Here is a 22,399-nt window from a genome sequence, read left to right as displayed (position 1 = left end):
AGAATATAAGTCATAAATCCTGGGGATTCAATATGGATAAGACACGCTTTGCCCTCTTAGAATACAAAAATGTAAAACTGATTTGTAGCAGGGCAGTGCAGTGGAAGCGTGCTGGGCCCATAAAAACGATTTTGTAATTAACTTCTCTTTTTTTGGAGTGTGGACAGGTGAGGGCAGAGATTAGCTGTTTTAATCTTGAGCGTGCTAATAGTTTTTTTCGACAAATCTTTTCATCCTTTTCTTGAGTAATGCAAAAGTAGGATTTCTCTATCAGAGTCTCGTCAAGCACGTTTCATATACAAAATTAAAACACCTTCACTTCTTTCTTACCCATTGTTTTGGCTGTGACCACATTTTTCCTGGCCAGCCTTGAGGGGCAGCTGGATGGGAGCTGGAGGGGCATAGTTGGAAAACAGGGAGAGGTGATTGTTAGGAATCACTGAGGCCCCACCAAAGGCAGTGAAAGTTGTTGCCTGGATGGATGGAAGATCAGTGCACACTACAGAGCTGGTTGACGTGGAGTTGGAGGAATGGATTTTAGATGTGCTCTTGTGAGCACATCTAAAAGTGGTAGGAAGCCTGCAGGACCGAGACTGTAAAAGCAGTAGGCCTCCAGGATGGCAGGGACAGACCTGCTTTGGAGGACAGGGTGCACACCCTGCAAAAGGACTTTGGTTCCAAGGTGTCCCTCCCCTCCATGCCCACACGCACAGAAGGTCACACACTCAGTAGCATCTCTCTCAGAAGTGGGTTGCCTTGGATCACAAGCAGCTTAGAATCAAGTGCGGTCCAGTGCAGCCCATCCAGCCTCTGCTGCGTGGTTTCCAGAATCCTTCGCGATTTGACTCATCCTCACCGGTCACATCTTCCAGATAAGTCCGGCTTCTTTGCCTATCTTGTCCATTCCTGCGTCTCCCTCTTCTCCCTGCCTGTCATGATCTTCCTCCTAACGCCTTCCTTCAGGAATCAGCCAGCACTTTTCTGCCATTCAGTGAGTGCTGTGCTAGACTGAGGACACAAAGGAAGTTCAGATACCTCCTTCAGGAACCTTCTCTAACCACGGATTTCTCCCGTCTACGACGTCCTGTGGTCAACCAGCCTGGATCACAGCCTGGCAAGTCATTAGTTGCTAGTGGTCTTGATGGTCAACTTCAACTTAGTTTGCAGCTCCCCAAATAGAGACTAACTGCATGCCACGTGGTGGGCTTATAGAAGGTGCTCACTTAATGCTTCTTTCATTGATTCTATTTCCCTGAAAATTAATTCAGCAAAAACTCCTTTCATGATCGTTCAAATGACTGGACTCTGCCTGCCCACTGGACTTTTCTCCACTTGACTAAATACTGCTCCTCCTTTAAGACAGCTCCGATTCACTTTTTCCTGCCCTGTCCCCTGGCCTTCTGCGGTCTTCCAAAACACCTTCACCCCCTCTCCCTTCAACATCAGAACATCTGTACTGTGTTTTTCTTTTCTGTGTATCTTGGTCACCTGCCCCCCATACACACTGGCCTGTGTACCCCTTGGAAACAGGGACAGCGTAGTTTATCACGATGCAAGACTATTTGATTAGGTGAATAAAAAGGCATACAATGCAAGTAAAGCAGCAAAAATGTTTTCCCCCAATAAACCTTGAAAAAAATATAAACAGAGTATACATTCAAAGATACGGTACACAAATGTGGACAGTCTGCTTGGGCTGCCATCACAAAATACCACGCACTGGGTGACTTGAAACAACAGAAATTATTTCCTCAGCATTCTAGAGACTGGAAGTTCAAGATCAGAGTGTGGGCATGTTTGGCTTCTCCTGGAGCCTCTCTCCTTGGCGTGCAGACAGCTGCCTTCTCACTGTGTCCTCACGGGGCCCAGCCTCTGTGTTCATCCCTGGTGTCTTCTCTCACTAGACCTGTATGACCTCATTTAACTTTAATTACCTCTTTAAAGGCCCCATCTCCAAGTACAGTCACATTCTGAGTTGTACTTTGGCTGGGGTGGGAGGGGGAGGGGCGGTGGGAGGCTGTTAGGATTTCAACATAAAATAATTGGGGGCTGGGGGACACAATTCAGTCCACAACACCCAGACACTGAGAAGGGAAAAGAGCCAGAATCAAAATGCAGTGGCACACAAGGGGTTACATTTCTCTGCCCCATTCCACGGAGAGGCGTGTGTTTGTGTTTTGGAAATTTCTGAACAGATTGAGGCTGGGAAGATGTTGCGAAACTGAATTCTGAGAATAAAGGTATTTTGATTATTAAAGTGGGATTTGTTGAAGGAGGGAAATATTGAGGACAAAGTTTTCATGAAATAAACCCTTAATCGTCCCAGAGTGGGTGAGAGAGTCCCCCCAGGAGCAGAGGGTGAGGGCACCAAAGACACATGAAGTCGTGAGGATCAGGGGCAGAGGGACGGCGGGTGCCCTGCACGGGAGGAAGGAAGTTCCAGGGGCTGCCAAGTTGGGACTCGATTGAGGCAAAGACTGATGGTCTTTATCTTTCTCCACGCTGGGTGAAAAAAAAATTTCTGTCATCTGGGCCTTGGGGTTTCACAGTTGAAAAATGCTTTGTTTGCAGCCTCTCAATCACAACCTGTATGTTTCAGGACTGCCTTCCCCTTAGGATTAAATAGGGGAAATCGTTCTTAGAAAACACGCATTTTTAACCAGCCTTGCTCTGGGGCACATTAAGCCATGTGGCTCCTGTAGCCACGTCTCCCGGGTCTTTAACACTGGCGCTGCCTAGTTATCTGACATTCTTGTGAATTTCAGGGCATATCTGCTGTAACACTGCTTTTTATCATCCCCGGTATCAGCACTAATACTTCTCAGACTCCTGTCTCTAATATTAATAGCACAGCACTATACTATTTGGCCTTTTTGGGAAGGAAGAAGTTTTTTTCTTTAACCCTCAGATGGTCCCTGGCTGGATCTGAAGATGAAACTCACAAAGACAGATGAATAGGAAAAACAGCAAACAAATTTTATTGAATTTTTACATATCCACAGGAGGCTTCACAAGGGAATGAAGACCTCAAGAAGTGACCAGAGCAGGAAGCTTTTATACCTTTTAGGCAAACAATAAATTTGTGAAAAATGGACAAGACAAAGGAGTTTGTAATAGGGGTAGTAAATGGTGAAGACGTGTAACGAAGATGATAAGGGTTAGTTGAACATGGTTTGCTTGCCAGTTTCACTCTGGGCTGATAAGAGTCTGTCTCCAGTGAAAGGAGAATTTATTTCCTGCCTTCAGACAGAAAAGTGGGAGCTTCTTTTACATTTACTTGCTTCTTAACTGCCTTCAGTTCAGAATAATTTTATGTCGAAGAGGCATATTTGAGGGTGACATATTCTGGTTTCCACTGGCCTTCTTCATATTTTATTAAATCTAACTCCTAGAGGAATAGATTTTTGGAGCCCATTTTTCAGCATTAGCACAAGTACCATTTTTGAATGAACGTGTGGGTGATGTAAGATGTAAAACATTTTAGACTATAATTAGCAGTAAATCTTAAAATAAGAGGAAAATATCTACCAAAATCAGATGGAGAAGTTCAAGTGCATGTAAAAAACAACATGGTTTGCCCAGTATTAACAGTGGATGCATGGTATACTGACAAAGTTGTATATAATAGTACATTACAGAATATATTACAGTACAGAATCAAAACTTAGTTTACTTGATCCAGCAACTCTGAAAATCTGTTTCTTGACTATTTTTTAATTTGAAGAGATTTGCATTACTTAAAATTTTGCAAGTAAACAAATTTTATTGAGATCATTACGTCCAACTATTTGGTTTTTGCATAGTTAAGATTCACATACAGTGATAGCAGTGCAGTGTAATAGGCAAGGGAGATCAGAGACTGAGCAAACCCAAGTTCACTGCAAAGGCAGGTTATTCTAAATAAATGTCCAAGTTCAAATTGAGAGGAGTAGAGAATTTTTCAAACCATATTCCTGTCTTCTTCTCCCTCAGTCTTTGGTAGCCAGTTTCCTTCTGTATAGTTACATCCCCCTAAAGCTGAACCTCTCTCCCATAGCTGCCATTAAGTAATTTTATTTATTGACCTGTTATTATGGTCCTATTCCTTTTCTCCAATCACCTGACCCCTGATCCTTCCAACTACATTCTGATGCTTTGCGTGTTTTCATTGGGGAGCTCCATTTCTAAAGAGGACCTTTAAACCGCACACATTGGAAGCTTGCCGTAGAAGGATATTGACTCAAGCAAACAACCTGTCAGCTCAGCAGCCCACCACCCCAACCTTCACGTGTCCTGCCAGCCTGAAAATGAGACAGGCCCCTTGCCACAATTCTAAATTTATTTCCTTATCAGTGATTCTGGGATTCTGGTTGTTCACAAGTGATTTTGAAAATGATTGGGTGTCTTAGCTCAGGCTGTCATAACAAAATACCAGCAACTAGGCAGCTTAAAGGACAGAGATGTATTTCTCACAGTTCTGGAGTCTGGGATGTCTAAGATCAAGGTGCTGGCACATTTGGTTCCTGTTAGGCCTCTGTTCCTGGCTTACAGATGGCCGCCTTCTCACTAGGTCCTCACATGGCTTGGAGAAAGAAAACTCTCTGGTGTCCCTTATTCTTCTCATGGAGACACTAATTCCATCATCAGGACCCCACCCTCATGACCTCAACCAAACCTAATTACCTCCGTAAATTCCCACCTCCAAATACCATCACACAGTTTGGGGGAGGGGGACAGTTAGAGCTTCAACATATGAATTGGGGGATGGGGGCGCACAAACATTCAGTCTGTAAGAATGGCCTTTTGAAATGTGTGCTTAAGGAGATTTCTGGAAAGTATAAAGTGATTTACAAACTTTAAGGTATTTTTATCAGTATTGTTACATTTTTTATTGGCAAGTTTTTTAAACTTTCACCCTGTTCCTTGGTTTCTAAGGAAATGACATTCTTTCTGTTTCTAAGGAAATGACATTCTTTCTGAGCAATGTTCAGAAAGATAAATCCCTGGTGCAGTTTGGAATTTAAGAAGTGAAATACTAAATGTGCAGAAAATTGAGACCCTGACACTACATGTGACAGGAGAATCTTAAACTTCAACTCTAATGCTTCAATTCTTATTGCATTGCTGACCTATCACAGTGAAAATATTATTCAATGGCTATTAATACCTTATATCACATTGCAGAGAGGTGGACTTTGAGAGAATGGGAAGCAGGAAAGATCAGTTTTGAGGGAGGGAAGGGATCTGGCAAAGTGCAGGTCACAGAGTGCTAAGGGTGGGAGGTGAAGGAAGGGGTGAGCTTTATTTATTTATTTATTTATTTATTTATTTATTTGGCTGTGCTGGGTCTTAGTTGTGGTATGCAGGATCTAGTTCCCTGACCAGGGATCGTACCAGGGATTGCTCCTGCATTGGGAATGCGGAGTCGTAACTGTTAGACCACCAGGGAAGTCCCAGGGGTGAGCATTGTTGCTCGAGGGCTTCCAGCACCTTGCAGAGGATATGAGTAGCAGGCAGCCCAGCGGTAAGAAAGCACTGGAACACTAGTAAGTGGTGTCATTATTGAAGGTGGGCTGATGTAGGGGATAAGGAGGGGCACAATCAAGACAGGGTTTTCCTCCGGCGCAGCTAATGCCGCCTTGATTGGCACCAGCTGCACAGGGTGGCTGGCGCCTAATGGGTGCCCAGTACACATGGAATGAATGACTGAATAAATGATTCAGTGAAGTGAATGCCTCCAAGTGAATGCACACAGGTTCTCCCTACCCCTGGCAACTGTGCATCTCCTGTAATACATCCTCAAGCTCTGCAAAGTTCTTCCGTTGAAATCATTGGAAGAAGGTTCCAGAAAAATGAAGAGTGGCGAGAACTCGATGTGAGTTGCTGAGAGGGAATGTCTTGGGATCTGGGCTTACCTAAGGGTGGTTAATGTAGACAACATGGTCATCAGGATGTAGTTGCTCCCCTGTTTGTATTTCTTTTCACTCTTTGAATTGCTTTTTATTTCTCCTGAGCGTCCTTCTTCTTTTATCTAGATTGCTCAGTTTGCTTTGGAAATGAGACATTATGCAAGCGCAGTATGGCTTGGAATGATTATATGTAATGGGAAAGACTCTAATACATAGGACTTTTATAGCTGCAATTGTGTTTTATTAGTTTTTTTGAAAAGAACATTTCAGTGGCTCAGTTACTGAACATTAATTGCGTTGACTTGAAGAAAATGAATCATAGCTTTGTGTGTTAGTGTATGTGTGTGTGTCACTCCTGGGGCCTGTCTTTTAAAGATGTAAAAGTTGTTTGTGAAACTTTTATGATCTTAATATTTCACATACACCTTTTTCATTTTGTTTTTGGAAAATTTTTTTCTCTTTTATTAAAATAGTGCTGATATATCCCTTGAAGCTAATTTCAAGGGATGGCTTAATTATTTGCACAAAGCATCGTTTTTCTTAGAGAAGCCTGTACTCCAAGAATTTGAAGGCAAAGGTATCAGTTGAATTGTTTCTATTCAGAATTTAACAGTTCTGTTACTTTGTTCAACTCAGAGCAACATCAAATCTCAGAGCTGAAAGGGTCTCTGTCCACCAAGGCTTTTTAACCTTTAGCGACCTAGGTCCCCTTTTGATAAATACAAAAAACAAAAATGGTAATGCAATCTGAAATTCAAAGAAATTGAAATGAAATATTCTCAACAAAAACCAAAGTAAAACAATGTAATGGAGTGTCGTTCTTCTATCTCTTTTTGTAAATCGCAAGTGGCTTTAAGGCTCTGATGCCTCTCAGGGAGTGGTTGACTAGATTAACTACCTCATTTTACAGATAAAAAGAATGAGGTGCAAAGATTCCAGGAGTGCCCATCCTCTCAGCATCTTAGGAGCAGAACTGGGTCAAGAACCCGGACGTCCTTTTGGCTGCTTCCTGCTTTGCCCACAGCACCCCTCCCACCGCCCAAACCTTTAAGGCTATACTCGCATGCAAAGGAGGCATCTTATCCAGTGTCATCACCCTATAACTGATGATGCTGATATTCTGGAAGGTTATGCTGAGTTAATGCTGTCCCAGCAGGATGGAGGCAAAGGCCAAGAGAAACTTCTCAGGCCTGGCCAGTCCATGGATCCTGGTTGATTTTTATTTACTTTATTTCGTCCTGGACCATCTGTACCATCATGACATAGAAACACTGCCCTGATATAGCTTCTGGGGAATAAGGGGGCAACATTTAAATCTGAAAATTGATTTTTTTTTTTTTTTTTTTTTTGCGCGGTACGCGGGCCTCTCACTGTTGTGGCCTCTCCCGTTGTGGAGCACAGGCTCCGGACGCTCAGGCTCAGCGGCCATGGCTCACGGGCCCAGCCGCTCCGCGGCACGTGGGATCTTCCCGGACCGGGGCACGAACCCGCGTCCCCTGCATCGGCAGGTGGACTCTCAACCACTGTGCCACCAGGGAAGCCCTGGATTAATTTTTGAAATAAAGTCTGGGTCTTTCACCATATTGAAAGGTCTTATTGGTAGTTTTCACTGAAAAATTTAACACGTCTTTTTTAACTTATACTGATTTGTTCTCTCTCTCTTTTTTTTTTTTTAACAGTGTATCTGGTGGAGAGCTGTTTGACCGGATAGTGGAGAAGGGATTTTACACAGAGAAAGATGCCAGCACTCTGATCCGCCAGGTCTTGGATGCTGTCTACTATCTCCATAGAATGGGCATTGTCCACAGGGACCTCAAGGTGAGGCTGTCGCTTAGCAACACCCTCCAGTTGCTTTCCAACCCACAATGCACCTGTCGGAGCAGATTGGCTCCAGAGGAGGGATGAGGTTGCCTTGATGTAGATACGGTGGGCTTTGTGTACTGTTAGTCGTCAGGGTCTTTGGGACCCAGAGGTAGCTTGAAAGATGATGAAGATCAACGGGGCTGGCCATTGTTTGGGACATTTAATAACCACTGTACAGCGAAAGGGCCATGGGGAGGTAGGTTGTGTATTGCTTCAGACTTATCTAAAGGGTAATTTTGTTCAAGACATGGATGCCATGAAGATTGCCCAGTGCAGTTCTCCAGTCTTTTCCCAATTCCAGCCCTGTTTCAGTGCAACCCACCATATGAAAGAAAGGGAGCAGTAGATAGAGGGTGTGAGGCGAGGGAGAAAGGAAATAAAAGGTTATCCAGAAAGATGGGTTAAATGACATACAGTTACAGCCTTCTCCCAATGTCCTGTCGGTTCCATTCTTATCTTTTCCCTATGAGGTTTTGAAATACTCACCCTTCACCAATAGCATTGAAGGATCTGGGCCTTGGTTACCTTGGCCCAGGGGCCTCTGTGGATGCCGAAGGGTAGGTATCATAGTACCAAGGGTAGGTATCGAACATATCAATTTGAGGAACAGAAAAAAATCTGCGCTGTTGACCCGAGGCTATAAAGTGGCTTCATTCTACAGCAGTTATAGGTCCAGCCCCTAGAACTCACGGCACCAGTCAAGATAGACATCTCACCCCAGCACACATACTCACCACTCCTATCAGAAACACAGGGATTATATTGTACTGAAGCCATGCTATACACAACTACGGGCAATCTAAATCAATTTAGGGAATAAATGGTAAACGTGTGTTAAAACAGAATGTTAACATCTGGCCGTTATCTGGTACTGGCTGTCAAGGTATAAAATGGTGTGGCTTTTCCTTTCATAGGAATTCACTGTGAAGTTTTTGCTTTTCTCCATGTTAATCACTTTCCATTGACTAGGGTAGTGGCTCCCAAATGTTAGCCTACATCAGAATTGTCTGGATGGCTTGTAAAAACAGATTGCTGGCTCTACCCCAGAGGTTCTGATCCTGCAGGTCTGCATCAGGGCCCGGGAACTTGCATTTCTAAGGGGTTTACAGATGATGTTGATGTTGGCCTGGGAACCACACTTGGAGAACTGCTGGACGAGGGTATTTGAGGACGTTGATGGACTTCTTACAGCCTTTGCTAGCCTCCTGATGGGTGAAATGGGCTGTGAGCACAAGTAGTTCATCTTCAGGACTTGCAGGTCCTTCAGAGGGCCAGGTAAGGGCTAGGTAAGGTGACCTGGTGCCTCTGTACCAGGCAGCCGTGCCTTCTCTGCTCTCTTGTGCCCTCACCAAATGCCGGTTCTGTGCTTCCAGGCCACAGCAGGCAGCTAGCTCTTCCTGAACAAGTTAGTTTAGTGACCGTAGAGATGTGATGTGGTGTACTTACTAGAAATCATTTCTAAGCAGGTAAGCCATTTCCTAGGTGGGCAGTGTTTATTTCCCCCTTAGAAAATGGTAAGGCAGGCTTTATTCAAGACTCCTGCAAGAGGGACATTGCATTAGGGGAGAGAATTGGGCTCCACTGCACATGTGGCAAGGACACATGGGGAGGTATAGCCGTTGAGCAGAGTGAGGGGTCATGGATGGATTGGCTTTATGGGAGATCATGTTTTTTACACACAGGTAACGCTTTTGGAGAAGTACATGCAGCTCCCAGCCTGTAGAACTTTAAGATCACCAGGCTTGTAATTGTGGATAGAATGTTACCATTTTAGGACCTTTTTGTGGTCTCTTTTCAGAGGCACAAAGAAGTTTGATCTATGTGGAGGAAGTTGGGGTTCAGGAATTAAATTTTCGTAAACCTCTAAGAAAATTAAACTCTGTGATAGAGGCCAGAGCAATAGAGAACACGATTGGGTTAATGTAAGATTAGAGCACAATTTGAGATGCTACCCTACCCCCACAGGTGGCTATACCTCTTTCTCCCTTCAGAAAGGTATTCTTGTGTTTTCTTGACCCAGAAGCTGCTAACGATGATCAGTTGTCTTTTTTTCAAAACAAGCGAAATGTCCACTGTTGCCTCCTCCTGTTAGGCACTGTTGCCCTTTGGAGCTGGATCATTCTTTGCTGTGCGAGGCTGCCCTGTGTATGTTTAGTAGCGTCCCTGGTCTCTACCCACTAGATACCTGTACCAGTCCTGAAGTTTTGACCACCAAAAAATGTCTCTAGGCCTTGCCAAATGTCTCCTGGGGGGCGAAATTGTCCCCAGTTGAGAATACTGGATCAGGAGTATGACTATAGGTAACATGAACTTTACAGGAAGTGTTGATTCAGATCTTTTAGAAGCTTGTTATGTGAACAAGCATTGGAATTGACATCCCAAGTCGAGTATTGGCCACAAATTGTCTTGCAAAGATGCCGTAAAATACAGAAAAATAATTTTTCAGTGAGTCCTGGGCCTCATAGGATCCCAGGAAGCGTTGTAAGATCCCCTCCCTCCTCCTGTCCCTCCACCCCTCACAGCCCTCCTACTGCCTAGTGGGGGCCTCCACCCACATCATCCCTGAGCCCATCTTCCCTCCCACTTTTTCCCTGTTCACCCCTCCCCGCAAGTAAAGCCCTGCTGTGCTTACTAAGCCTTGAGGTGAGTAAAAGTATTGACCTAAGCTGAGAATGACCAGTCCACTGAACCCTCCTTGGTGATTGCCCTTCAGAAGAGCAGTTTACTGATCCAAATGCATCTCCTGTAGGAGGAAGGTATCAGGAGAGATTCTGGGCTCTTAGGCTGTCTCCTGCCTGGATGCAGCCTTGTCTAGGAGCATGAGATCCTTGACTTTACAGCTGTAGAAGTACTGGGACAGGAAGTCATAAAATCAGAAACTTTAAAAAAATATTCTCTTTGCACCCATGATTGGATTCTTACTGTTCATCAAAGGCGAATCCCTAAACATTCAGAGAAACCATGAACCACGTGCACTGTTTGGTTAGATTATTTCCTCTGCTTTCTAAGTGTTGTTGTTTCTACTATTGATTGGCTCATTTTATTCTAGTTTAAAAGGAATTGAAAGCACCCTCAAGCATGCATTTGATTTTCTTCTAATTTTATGCTTCATCCACAGGATTAAAGTCACTGTGAATGATGTGTCATGTTATTTTGAGTGAGGGGTAGTATTCTTTTCCTTGGGGTTCAGTTAAAGAAAAAAATGGTCCTGACACATGTTAAAATGGTAAGGAAGGCTTTATTCAAGACTCCTGCAAGAGGGGCATTGCGTTAGGGGAGAGAATTGGGCTCCACTGCACATGTGGCAAGGACACATGGGGATGTATAGCCGTTGAGCAGAGTGAGGGGTCGTGGATGGAAAATTACTGCAAGGGTGGGGGGATGCTTGCTCAACATCTCCCTCCGTCTCCATAAGCCCCGCCCCCATTTTTTGCCAGACACAACCAGATTCCCCAATTTTCCACAAGATGTCATACAAACGAAACTTTGCTGTCTCCTGGTTTACCCCAGGATTGCCATCCGTAAGCCCCTCCCATGTAGACACCACGGGGGTGCCACTGATGTACAGACTTAGGGTGGAAACGGGAGCTGTAATCGGACCTTTGCTGCATGTCGTGCATTACTGCTGCCTGAGCTCTGACATTTTACAGTCAGGGAAGCAAACGAGGAACCATCTTGACCCGTCTTCTACAGAAACAGAGCTTTTAAGGACGCATGGCTAGAAAGCTCTAGATCTTCCGCCTCCGATTCATTCCGTGATGACCTCCCCCTGTTTCCCAGGGAGCGGAGCGCTCGGATATCAGCTGGCCCAGGATAGGGGGAAGTGCAGTGCATGTGCCCGAGCTATGGACACAGGACGTCCCTTAGGGCGGGGAGAGAGACCCTTAGGTTGGAGACAGGTTGCTGACAAGGGTCAGAAAAAAGAAACCGAATAGCACCTGCAAAGACAGTTTTCTTTCTGGGAATCTCTGTGCCCCTAACCCAAGAAATGAATTGACAAGTCTGAGAGGCATCTGCTTTCTAGTTGCCTCAATATATGGTTCATTGTTCTTAAGTAGAGAAAATACTAATAAGGGAAAGGGGCTCACATTTATTGAAAATCCATAAATGCCCAATACTATATAAGGCACCCTGCATTGTTTTCACTAAACACTGCTTTTCTTAAGGCATTTACTGTGTCTAAAGGTCAAGTCTGTTCTTCCATTGTCATTGAGTTTTGGTGGTTTGGTGAGGCTCCCACAAGTAACCCAGCTTTTAAAACAGATTTTTTTTTTACATTTCTTTTTAGCCTGAGAACCTGTTGTACTACAGTCAGGATGAAGAGTCCAAAATCATGATCAGTGACTTTGGATTGTCCAAAATGGAGGGCAAAGGAGACGTGATGTCCACAGCCTGTGGGACCCCAGGCTATGTCGGTAAGGACTGCGCGTGTGTGTTTTCCCACTTGTCAACCTGATCGCTTGTCTTAAGCATTTGAGCCTGGCACGTGATCACAGCTGCCTTCGTTTCCCTTGAGGGAGGAATAAAAGATTGAGAGACACTGGAATGAGTTTGAAGGGAAGTGAATTTCCCCTGAAACCTTTTAATCGTTGGGTGGAAATCCCGTTTGATTTGGGTGTGGGCCGGTGTGGAGGCCAGGAATTGATTTGGGTGAATTCCCAGGTTCTAAGACCAGAAATATGTCATGTGTATCTATGTTTTTAAATGATTTACAGTGACATGTGGGATGACAATAAGGTGCAAACACACATAAAACAAAATGTTGAGATAGAAACACGTAGAAAGAAAATATTGATAGAAGGAATCTGGTTCAGACCTTGACCAAGTCACTCTCTTTAATTAGCCAACCCTGATCTGTCCTGGAGAAGCCAAGAATTAAAGTTTTTTCTAAAATCAGAACCCCAGAGATCCTTTGTCCCTGACACTCAGAATGCAGAAAATGCTATGGCAGATCTGAACACATACTGAGACTCAACTTCCATCTTCTGGGGGCCCAGAGAAAGGCCATCAGAACTGTGTACGAAGTTATCGAGGCTTCCATTTACATGACTGTATTCATTCATCCAGCAAGTGCCTGCTATGTACCAGATGCTGTTCTAGGCACTGGGGTGAAGACAGTGAATGAGACGGAACACCTGCCCTCGTGGAGCTGACCTTTTAGTTGGGAGAGACAGGCAGAAAAGAAACAGGTGAACAGGGGCATTTCAGATCTTACATGCTGTGAAGAAGACAAAACGGGAGTGTATGATAGAATGACAGGTGTGAAGAGGGGTTGGGACAGCTAAGGGGACAGGAGGAGACTCAGGCATTAGCCTTCATGACGCGAAGCAGCCCCAACCATGGGAAAGTCAGGGGACAGAGTTCCAGGTAGAGGCACCAGCTTGTGCTGGGGAGGGAGTGAGTACAAGCTAGGAAGGTCTAAGAGCAGGACGAACTGAGACTGGAAGAGGCTTTGAGAAAATGGAGACCAAGGCTGAATTCTCATCATACAGACCATGATGGCTTTTCTTAATGAGAACAGTAAGCCTGCCCTGAAGGAGAGGAGGTGATGTTATATGACCAATGTTATTCCTGTTTGTTTGGGGATACAACCACGTGACCTTCCCAGGCAGGCTGAGGGAAGCAGGCCTCATGCTAAACGGGTCTGGGGCCCAGAGCATGGTCAGAAACTTCGAAAGACCTCGGAGGCACTTCAGGGCCCTCCAAGTGCTTGCATGATAATGGGCGTTAAGTCATCACTGTTAATGTCACAGCTGTTGCACTTTTAAAGGAACTCAGGAGAAAAGAACAGACTTGAGGGGAATAGAGACTAAAATGAGGGGAAGGGAAGGAAGCCACAGATTTAGGAGGAGATCAAGATGGTATAAATGTGGGAGGGGAGGAAAAGATGTGGTCAGTACCTGTTAGCTCTTGACTGTCACAGTACCCAGGAATTTTGTCCCTGGGTTGTGTGTATGCACTAGATACAGAAGGGGAGATGGTTCTGATCGTGTTTGCGAAGCCAGCACATCTGATGGAGATGCATGGCAGGGTGAGCAGTCCCCGTTCTAGGAGAGAAAAGTCATGGTTTCAGGAAGAGCTTGGACTCCATCAGGAGGATTTGGATCAGCAGCTGTGGTGTGAGATGCACGTGTAGACACGTGTGTGCCCTGAGGTGGGGGCCGTGGGTGGAAATGTGAGCGTGAGCGGTGTGTGTGTGTGTGTGTGGAATTTCTCCAGTCCAGTCCAAGCCACCAGGCAAGCGGCAAATAAAAATGAATGAGACAAGCTTATTCTCATTTCTCTTAAAAGACAGGGAGGAAGACAGCCGGTTCCAACCATGGTGAGTCATAGGCATCAGAAAATGGACAGGCCTGTGAGGTCATGGGGTCCAGCCTCCTGGCTGGAATGGCTTTGCTCTGCTCCGCAGGGGCTGCTGCCCAGGCCACGCCGGGCGAGGAAGCTGAGGATGCTGTAGCCGCCCAGCTCCTGCTTCAGGACGTGGCTCTGACAAAGAATGTGCATATTTACATATGCATCGTACTCTTCTCATATTTGGCTCTGACGTTGGAAAGCTCTAGCACTTTCTGAATTGATTTTCGCTTTTTTACATTTTGACAGAGCTTGTGGAATGGCAGCTTCTCTGGGTTTCTAAGTGGCTGCCATCCTAGTGGTCTGGTTGTGTTTAGATGTCAGTCCCTGATGAGTCTGGGAACCGGGACTGGTGTTTGGATGTGGCCTTTGCTTTTTTACCCTAAATGGTGGCAAGTGGAGCCATCGGGTAATTTTGTTGTCAGATACAGAGTTTTCTTGGAGTGAAGAGGGGGAAAAGGAGGACTATGGGAATATAGCAATTCTGTTTGTTCACATTTATTGAGCACCAAATTCTTGGGGGACCTTTTAGAGTAAGAAAGGGGCAACACTGGGGAGCTTGTGTCTATGTAGACATGCCTTGGGCAGTGAGCAGCTGAGCTTAGGCTGTTTCTCCCCAACAGTCTGCATGGCAAGCTCCTATTCGGCCATCAAAGCCCAGAGCTTACATGACCCTCTTTTTGTTTTTTTTTTAAATTTATTTATTTGTTTTTATTTTTGGCTGTGTTGGGTCTTCGTTGCTGTGCGCGGGCTTTCTCTAGTTATGGCAAGCGGGGGCTACTCTTCATTGTGGGGCGCGGGCTTCTCATTGTCGTGGCTTCTCTTGTCGCAGAGCATGGGCTCTAGGCATGCGGGCTTCAGTAGTTGTGGCACGCGGGCTCAGTAGTTGTGGCACGCAGGCTCAATAGTTGTGGCTCGTTAGCTCTAGAGCGCAGGCTCGGTAGTTGTGGCGCACGGGCTTAGTTGCTCCATGGCATGTGGGATCTTCCCGGACCAGGGCTCGAACCCATGTCCCCTGCATTGGCAGGCAGATTCTTAAGCACTGCACCACTAGGGAAGCCCTACACGACCCTCTTTTGACTACTTTCCCAACATCCATCCTCTCCTTTGTCATCCTGGTTCTTTTCCTTTTCTTACCGCATTGCATCAGCTTCCATATTTATCCGTGTCTCTCCCCCTCTCCACTAGAGCAGGGGCTCTGGCTTACTCATCTTTGCACAGATGCTTGTTGAATTCAATAAAAACCTAAGCTTCGTAAACATGAGCGATTTTTTATTTCTCTGCTCCCCTTCTCTTCATTCAGCATGTGTTTATTGAATTCCTGTTATGTGTCATGCACAGGAGTTTGGTGTTAGGAATACAAATACAAATTAGATAGAGTCTCTGACCTCAGAATGTTCACAGTCTTGTGTGAGAGAGGGCTAACAGGTAAATTGAATAATGTATGGTAAGTGCTACATTATGCCCCATTCAAGAATTATTTATTTAGTGCCTACCTTCTGTGCTAGGCACTGGGGATGCATCAGTAGAAAGAAAAAACAACAGGTAAAAATCCTCAGCCTCGTGGTACTTACATCTGAGTGAGAGGGAAACAGGCTATAAGCAGACAGCTAAATATATTAATTAGTATCTTAGATGGACATGAGTGCTATGCAGAAAAATAAAGCAGGAAAGACAATAGGAAGTGTGTGTGTGTCTGTGTGTGTGTGTGTGTGTCTGTGTCTGTGTATGTGTGTGTAGGGGGTTGTCATTTTAACTACACTGATCAAGGCAGCCCTCAGTAAGAAGGTGACAGTGGGGTAAAGATATGATTGCAGTGAAGGAGCCAGCCATGCCGTTATTGGGAGGAAGAGCTTTCCAAGGATGGTTCAAAGGCCCTGGGGCAGGAGTGTGGGAGGAGCAACAGGAGCAGGGTGAGAAAGGAGGAAGTCTGAGAAGCAGAGGGCAGGGCATGTGCAGACCAGGACTTAGAAGTCGCTGTCACGACCATGGGTAGCTGGAAGCCGCTGGAGGGATCTGAGGTAACGGGTGACATGATCCAAATTTCACCAAGATCCCTGTGGGGGACAAGCTGGGATAAGGAGAGGTGGCAGGGGGGACAGGGCCAGGGTGGAAAGAAGGAGACCAGTTAGAAGGCTCTGGAGTCGTCCAGGCGACAGATGGTCGGGGCTGGGTCAGGTTGGCAGAGTGGAAGTAATGAGACGCTGTGGGATTCCGAATATGATGTGCAGGTGACGTCATCAAGATTTTCTGAAAACCCAGAAGTAGGGTTTGAAAGAGACGTCAAGGGTAATTCCAAGGGTTTTGGCCTGAGTCCTTGGAAGGGTGCAGTTGCCTTTAATTAAGATATGGGGGGAGAACGTTGCAGAAGTATCACCAGGGGTTCAGGTTTGGATTTGATAACGTCTGTGAGGTCAGGAAGGCAGCTGGAATAGGAGTCAGGCCTTGAGGGGAGATTCTCGTTTTGCACAGCAGTTCTGTCCTATAAAGTCACTGTGAGCACTGAACGGGCAGACCCTGAGTCCCACTCCCAGGGGAAATACAGGGCTGGGTTCCTGCGGGTCTCTAGTCCCAGCCCTGTCATCAGCTGGTCGATACTTGACCTTGTTATATGTGTATCTCTGTCCAGTGGCGCCTTATTTAACATCGTTGCTGATTCATTACTGTTGAGCTTAGGCTGACAATGCTGTAACTCGCGCCTAAGTGAAGCTTATCAGACACGCGTTTTCTCCATAAGGCGCAGCCTTCTTGTGCTTGGGAGCACTGGACAGCACCTCGGCACTGACACCTGGGGGCCTTTTTTTTTTTTTTTTTGGCGGTACGCGGGCCTCTCACTGTTGTGGCCTTTCCCGTTGCGGAGCACAGGCTCCGGACGCGCGGGCTCAGCGGCCATGGCTCACGGGCCCAGCTGCTCTGCGGCATGTGGGATCCTCCCGGACCGGGGCACGAACCCGTGTCCCCTGCATCGGCAGGCGGACTCCCAACCACTGTGCCACCAGGGAAGCCCTGGGGGCTGTTTTTAATAGTGAAATCAACAGAATGCACAAAAGTGTGGGAAAATGTGGCACTAACTGGACCATAAAAACTATAGTTCTTGTCACTGTGAGAGACAAAACAAGAGGGCAGAGCATTGCGGTGTTCGCCCTCAGCTGGGAGCGAGCACCCGGGTGACTCCCTGCCCACTCTGGGCAGGTCTACAAACGACCGCAAAAGCGTCCCAAGTATTGATTTGGGGGCTGCAAATGAATTTTAGTGCGTAGGCAAATCTCAAATATGGATCCATGAGCTGTGGGGATGGATGGTATTTGGGAACTGATAGCCCCTGGTGCATTTTATTTGGTTTTTTTGTTGTTTGGGGTTTTTTGTTTTTGTTTTGTTTGGCCTTACCACGCGGCATGTGGGATCTTAGTTCCCCGACCAGGGATATCGAACCCGTGCCCCCTGCAGTGGAAGCGCAGAGTCCTAATCACTGGACCTCCAGGGAAGTCCCCTCTGATGCGTTGTAAAGCCATGAACCTGGATGGAATCATCAAGCGGGGGGTGGGTGTAGATGGAGGAGAGGAAAGGTTCCAGGGCTGAGTCCCGGGGACTCAGAGGGACAGAGAAGGGACAGTGAGTGAAGTAGGAAGAGAACCAGGGGAGTGTGTGGCATCTGGACAGTACTTCAAGGAGGATGAAGTGCCTTGTGTCATTTGTGGCTACTAAGTCAGGTAAGATAAAGACTGAGTGGGGACCACTGGTTTGGGGAACCTTAAATTATAGATTAATCGAACAACTAATTATTTCTGTGGGAGCCTGGTAGTCAGAGTAATGCTGCAGAGAAGATGAAACAGGTCTTCATCAGAGAACCCCAGTGTGCTCTCAGCCTGGGGCTGGACACAGCCCCGTCCACCTGCCCACCCCCCCCCCCCAGCAGTCTGATGGGGACACTATTTGGAACCTTGGACACAGAAGCCACGGCCTCCTTTTTGCCGGGCAGTTTTTCATTTGAACAGGGCAGAGCCATTAGGCATCTATGGGAGAGAAGGGAGGGAGTACTGTTCCCCTGCTGCCCATCCTGGGGGCCACACGTCCCAAGAGCCCAAGCTGGGAGCAGAGGACGGCTGTCGGCTTTAGTTCAGATTCCTTCGAGGCAGAGTTGGTTTCCATTGGTGAGCGCAGTTGTTTTGTTGTTGTGTCAGTTATGACCTAAATGACTCTTCAGCTGAATAGTTAGTTTCACCAACCTCAAGTTACTACTTCAATTTAAATGAGTTCTCTAATAATGAAGAAATAATGGGAAAAGGGCTGTTTATCCCAAGTATCCCAAGGCACAAGGTACCCTGGGAGAAAGCAAAGGAATCTGAGTCTTTTGAACTTCACCCTTGACCCTTAGCAGCCGCCTGGTCCTTACACACCCTGTATAAGGAACCAGGGCCCATGCTGAGTGTCAGGTCACTGATGACAGGAGATGGCGGGCATCTCTCCATCCAGGTGTATTGCGTTCCTGCTGCAGGCGGCGCCTAGGGCTCTGTCAACACCTGGGGCTCCTCCAATGCAGTATGGCCAGTGGGTGATATGGATCCTTGTAAGGTATCGTGTTTGCGGTATGAAGTAACTGACATAGTTCAGAAGCAGCCTCACAGATACAGGCGAGAGACGGATCAGTAAGGGCTAGAACCAGCAGGGGAAAACTCATAGAGGAGGCAAGATTTGAGGGAAGGGTGGGACTCGGGCCAAGATGAAGGGCTTACGGATGCAGGCGAGCAGGAGAACGAAGGTCCAAGGTCATGAATGGCTTCTGGTATGTAGGGCCTGGGGGAAATGAGCAGACTCACTTGGGGAGGGAGGGCATGCATAAATAAGTTCTTGGAGAGAATTGAGGAGAAATGATAAGGCCGTCTGGTGGCAGTCAGGTCCTCAGGGTAACATGGTGACCGTTAATGTGGTATTGACCTGGATTTAGAATCCATTTAATTGAGTCAGATATAACATTCCCCTTGGCATCGCCAATAAGAGATGAAAGTCAGAGCTGAGAAAGTTTGTAAAATGATTTATGCAACTTGCTCCACTGCGTTAATTAAAATATCCACACGGGCTCTCTTGAATCACTAAATAGGAACCATAAGTCACAGAAAGCACCCATGTCAGTCATGTAATTGACAAGACACTACAAGATGACAGATGTACTTCTGTTCTGTAGAAGGAAGCCTGTCGCTTTATTTCTCGATGTTGCTATTTGCACACCGATGTGATTTCTCAGATTCTATGGGAAAATTAAACTCTTCTAAAAGAACTTTGAACCTTTGTCTGTAGATGAAGTAACAGAGTGCCTCAGCAGAGGAGGGCAAGCCTGTGCTCTTACTTATTCTTCCAAAGAGTAGTCTTTCTTATTCAGGGATTGCAAACTGCACTTTTAGAAAGGGCAAGAAGGCTGCGGTGGTGCTGGGTGGCAGGACTCCTAACTGCTTTGTGATGTTTGCCTTTGAGCAACATGAGACTTGCTTTTTTCATCGAGCCTTTTTGAATGATGATACATCCCTTTGCAGTATTCCATTTAGAGTGCATACTGGAAAACACTCTTTCATTATTGAATGTTCCTCAAAAATAGGAAGGTGCATTTCTGTCTGATCCGTCATTGTGTTTATAAGCAGAGCTACATCTTGGTTCTTTACAAGGTGGCTCATTGTTACATTACTTAAAGTGTGAAGAAGGAGGCATTCCAGTTTCTTCTCGCAGCTTAGTTGCCTGCATAGACATTGCCAAAGTCTTTGGTCTAGCCCTGGCTTAACTTGTCTAAAATAGTTTAAACAAGTTTCGTTGTGTTCTCTTCTAAGTGGAAATGGAAAACAGTTGGTTCAACATTCTCAGCATATTTTTTCACCATTAAAGGAATACTTTTAATTCATGGGATCATCGCATTTTTAAAGCTTGATAAGGGGCTTGAGGTTAGGATGAGACCTTGGAAACCAGGGGTTCCAGGAACCAGGGTTCCGTTTGGGGATGAGGGACTGTTCTCAGAGCCACCCAGCCTGTAGCTGGTGGCAGTCACAGCAGTGGGTCTTGACTGTGAGATTCTCTCTCTGCCATTGCTTACATGCAAGGAAGGCCTGAGCCCTTCCCTTAAAATCTTGGGTTCTCAGTTTCTCGTACGTAAAATAAGCGTGATGACTAATTAGTCATCAAATCGGGCCCTGCCGCTTACCCCTTACAAAACCAATACTCACAAATGTTGACAGAAAGGAAGGTTGCCTTTAATCTGAATGCCGGCAATCTGGGGAGATGGTCGACTCAGCGTCCCCCCAAAACTACCTCCCAAGATTCTGCTCCACCATGAAAGCTTTTAAAGGGAAACAGGGAAGTAATCTCGGTGAATCTTTGAGGTAGGGGGTCAGAGTTGTCGCCATCCCCACTGTGTGCAGGCTGGGTGCAGGCTGGTCGAGTCCTCGTGATCTTTCTTTAGACCCCACCTTGTTCACACAGTTTGCAAGATTACTGAAGGGAAGCTAAGGAGGAGATCTGGTCATGTGTCAGTTACTTACTTTTCATTCCTACTTCTCTGGTCTATGAAAGAACCAAGAAGTTAGGCAAAGTATTGTGTGATCAAAAGATATGAAAGGTGTGCTCGGGCTGGAGATGAGTAGAGCATGGGGCGCCTGGTTTAAGGTTAGTGACAAGGCAAAGGGGCACCTTCTGCAAAGAGCTCTTTCCCGCAGAGTTTTTTCCTGCCAAGAGCTGCTTACGCATTGACCTCCATGATTTTTTTTCTGGCTCTGCTGTTCTGTATTTCTACAGATGTGTGACTTAGTTGCCTTTAAGCGTATAAATATTCGTGTGTCAAGGATATTGACTGTCGTTTTTTCCCATCTTCACTCAGAACAGACAAGAAAAAATTCGGTTAAGTTGCCATCATCCATCTCTGTCCTCCTGAGCCGGCTAAGTCACGCAGTTCCTTTTGTCTTTCCTCGTAGATCCTCTGTTCCTGCTGCTTTAATCTTCACTCTTCTGTGTGGTCATTTTCTCCCAAAGAGCTCGGTTTTTATTTGTTGTTCACTTAGATACCATATTTTAGTGCACGGCTCTGAGCATTACATCATTGTTCTCACCTTCTCAGACTGTTAGCGTTGAGACAGGATTTTATGTAACTGATAAATTGTCACACAGGGCACGGATGAGTAGGCGGAGGACACACATCAGAACTTTCTCGTTCCTTCTCTCTCAGCAGCGACTCAGTGCCAGCCAGCAGCGACCGTTTCATCACACTGGGCGCTTGCAGCCAGCCCCCATTTGTCAGAGAGAACAGCGCCTCCCCACGTGGGGAGACTTGTAGGGCCTGGTATTGGCCTTGACATAGTGAATATGGACGAGGGCAGAAGCTCATGATCAGAACGTGTGCCAAGTAAACCCAGCCCTGCCCTGGAAAAGCCCCCACCCCACTAAATCCCTCTTAAAACTATTTGTAAAGCACTCTCCAACCTTCTGGAACTCCCGACAGCTCCTCTCTCAGTACTTGAATCCTGGGATGGAGTTTCATGGTTTCTAAACTGGTACCATTTTGTGGTGGTGGAGAGGAAAGAAGCACTGCAGCATTTTGTAACTTACTCTTTTTTTTTTTTTTCTTTTAATGTTTATAAACCAAAACACTGGAATGACCATAACAGTATTCTTCATGTTGAAGTGTAGCTCATCAGATTTCAGAAGTGAGGAGGGCTTCAGTGCAAAGTAACCATCCGGTTGCGGTTCACAAACCCGTTAGGGCGGAGGTGGAATCCTGGGACAACCTGCAAGGAACGCATTACGGGGTTATCCGTTGCCACATTGCTCTAAAACGCCTTACTCAGAACATTTTTCTTCCTCTGTAGCACTGAGTTCCAGGTCTCTCCCACATTTGAAAACACCAGATACCAGCTGCCCTCCCGTTTTCCACTCCCTTCCCGTTCCTTAGTCTCTCCCCACCACCCATCAGCCACATTTTGGCTTCGGCGGCATTTGAATCATAACCCAGCTCCGATCAGACTGGTAATGAGAAACCAGGATGGTGCTTTAATGGGGACTCTTCATGCCTGTGGTAAAATTCAAGAAGCTACTAGGAAAATCCAAGTGAGCTGCTCATCTGTGATGCATTTTTAGTAAATTACAGCTCTAGGGGAGGGTGAGAAAGAGCTAAGGAACCTATAACCCCCGGAAAGAGAACAGAGCTGTCCCAGGAAGCTTCTGCTCCTCTCGTGCAGCTCCGGGCTGAAGACAAACCACCGGCGAGGAATGATTCTGTATCTCGGCTGTGTTTTTATTTGCCAACAATCCAGGCTGCAATCCTC

The 22,399-nt window shown here is 46.1% G+C and overlaps 1 protein-coding gene across 5 annotated transcripts in view; it reads left to right on the top strand.

Annotated features, from left to right (window-relative positions):
- The window catches only part of CAMK1D (calcium/calmodulin dependent protein kinase ID), a 417,445-nt gene that overhangs the window by 347,629 nt on the left and 47,417 nt on the right, over positions 1 to 22,399 (top strand). For all 5 annotated transcript variants that reach the window (XR_003795816.1, XM_029237212.1, XM_029237213.1 and 2 more), the window contains exons 4-5: positions 7,568 to 7,706; positions 12,040 to 12,166. Coding sequence is in view for 4 of the 5 variants with exons in the window: in XM_029237212.1 (XP_029093045.1) it covers positions 7,568 to 7,706; positions 12,040 to 12,166 (266 nt within the window). In the remaining variant the exon portion in view is untranslated. The remainder of the gene's footprint in view (positions 1 to 7,567; positions 7,707 to 12,039; positions 12,167 to 22,399) is intronic.

Source organism: Monodon monoceros, unplaced genomic scaffold (assembly GCF_005190385.1).
Source record: "Monodon monoceros isolate NGI ecotype Baffin Bay Population unplaced genomic scaffold, NGI_Narwhal_1 Super_Scaffold_21, whole genome shotgun sequence".
Lineage (NCBI taxonomy): Eukaryota > Metazoa > Chordata > Mammalia > Artiodactyla > Monodontidae > Monodon > Monodon monoceros.
Note: the sequence above shows the minus strand (reverse complement) of the source record. Positions and strands in the feature narration are given on the sequence as shown.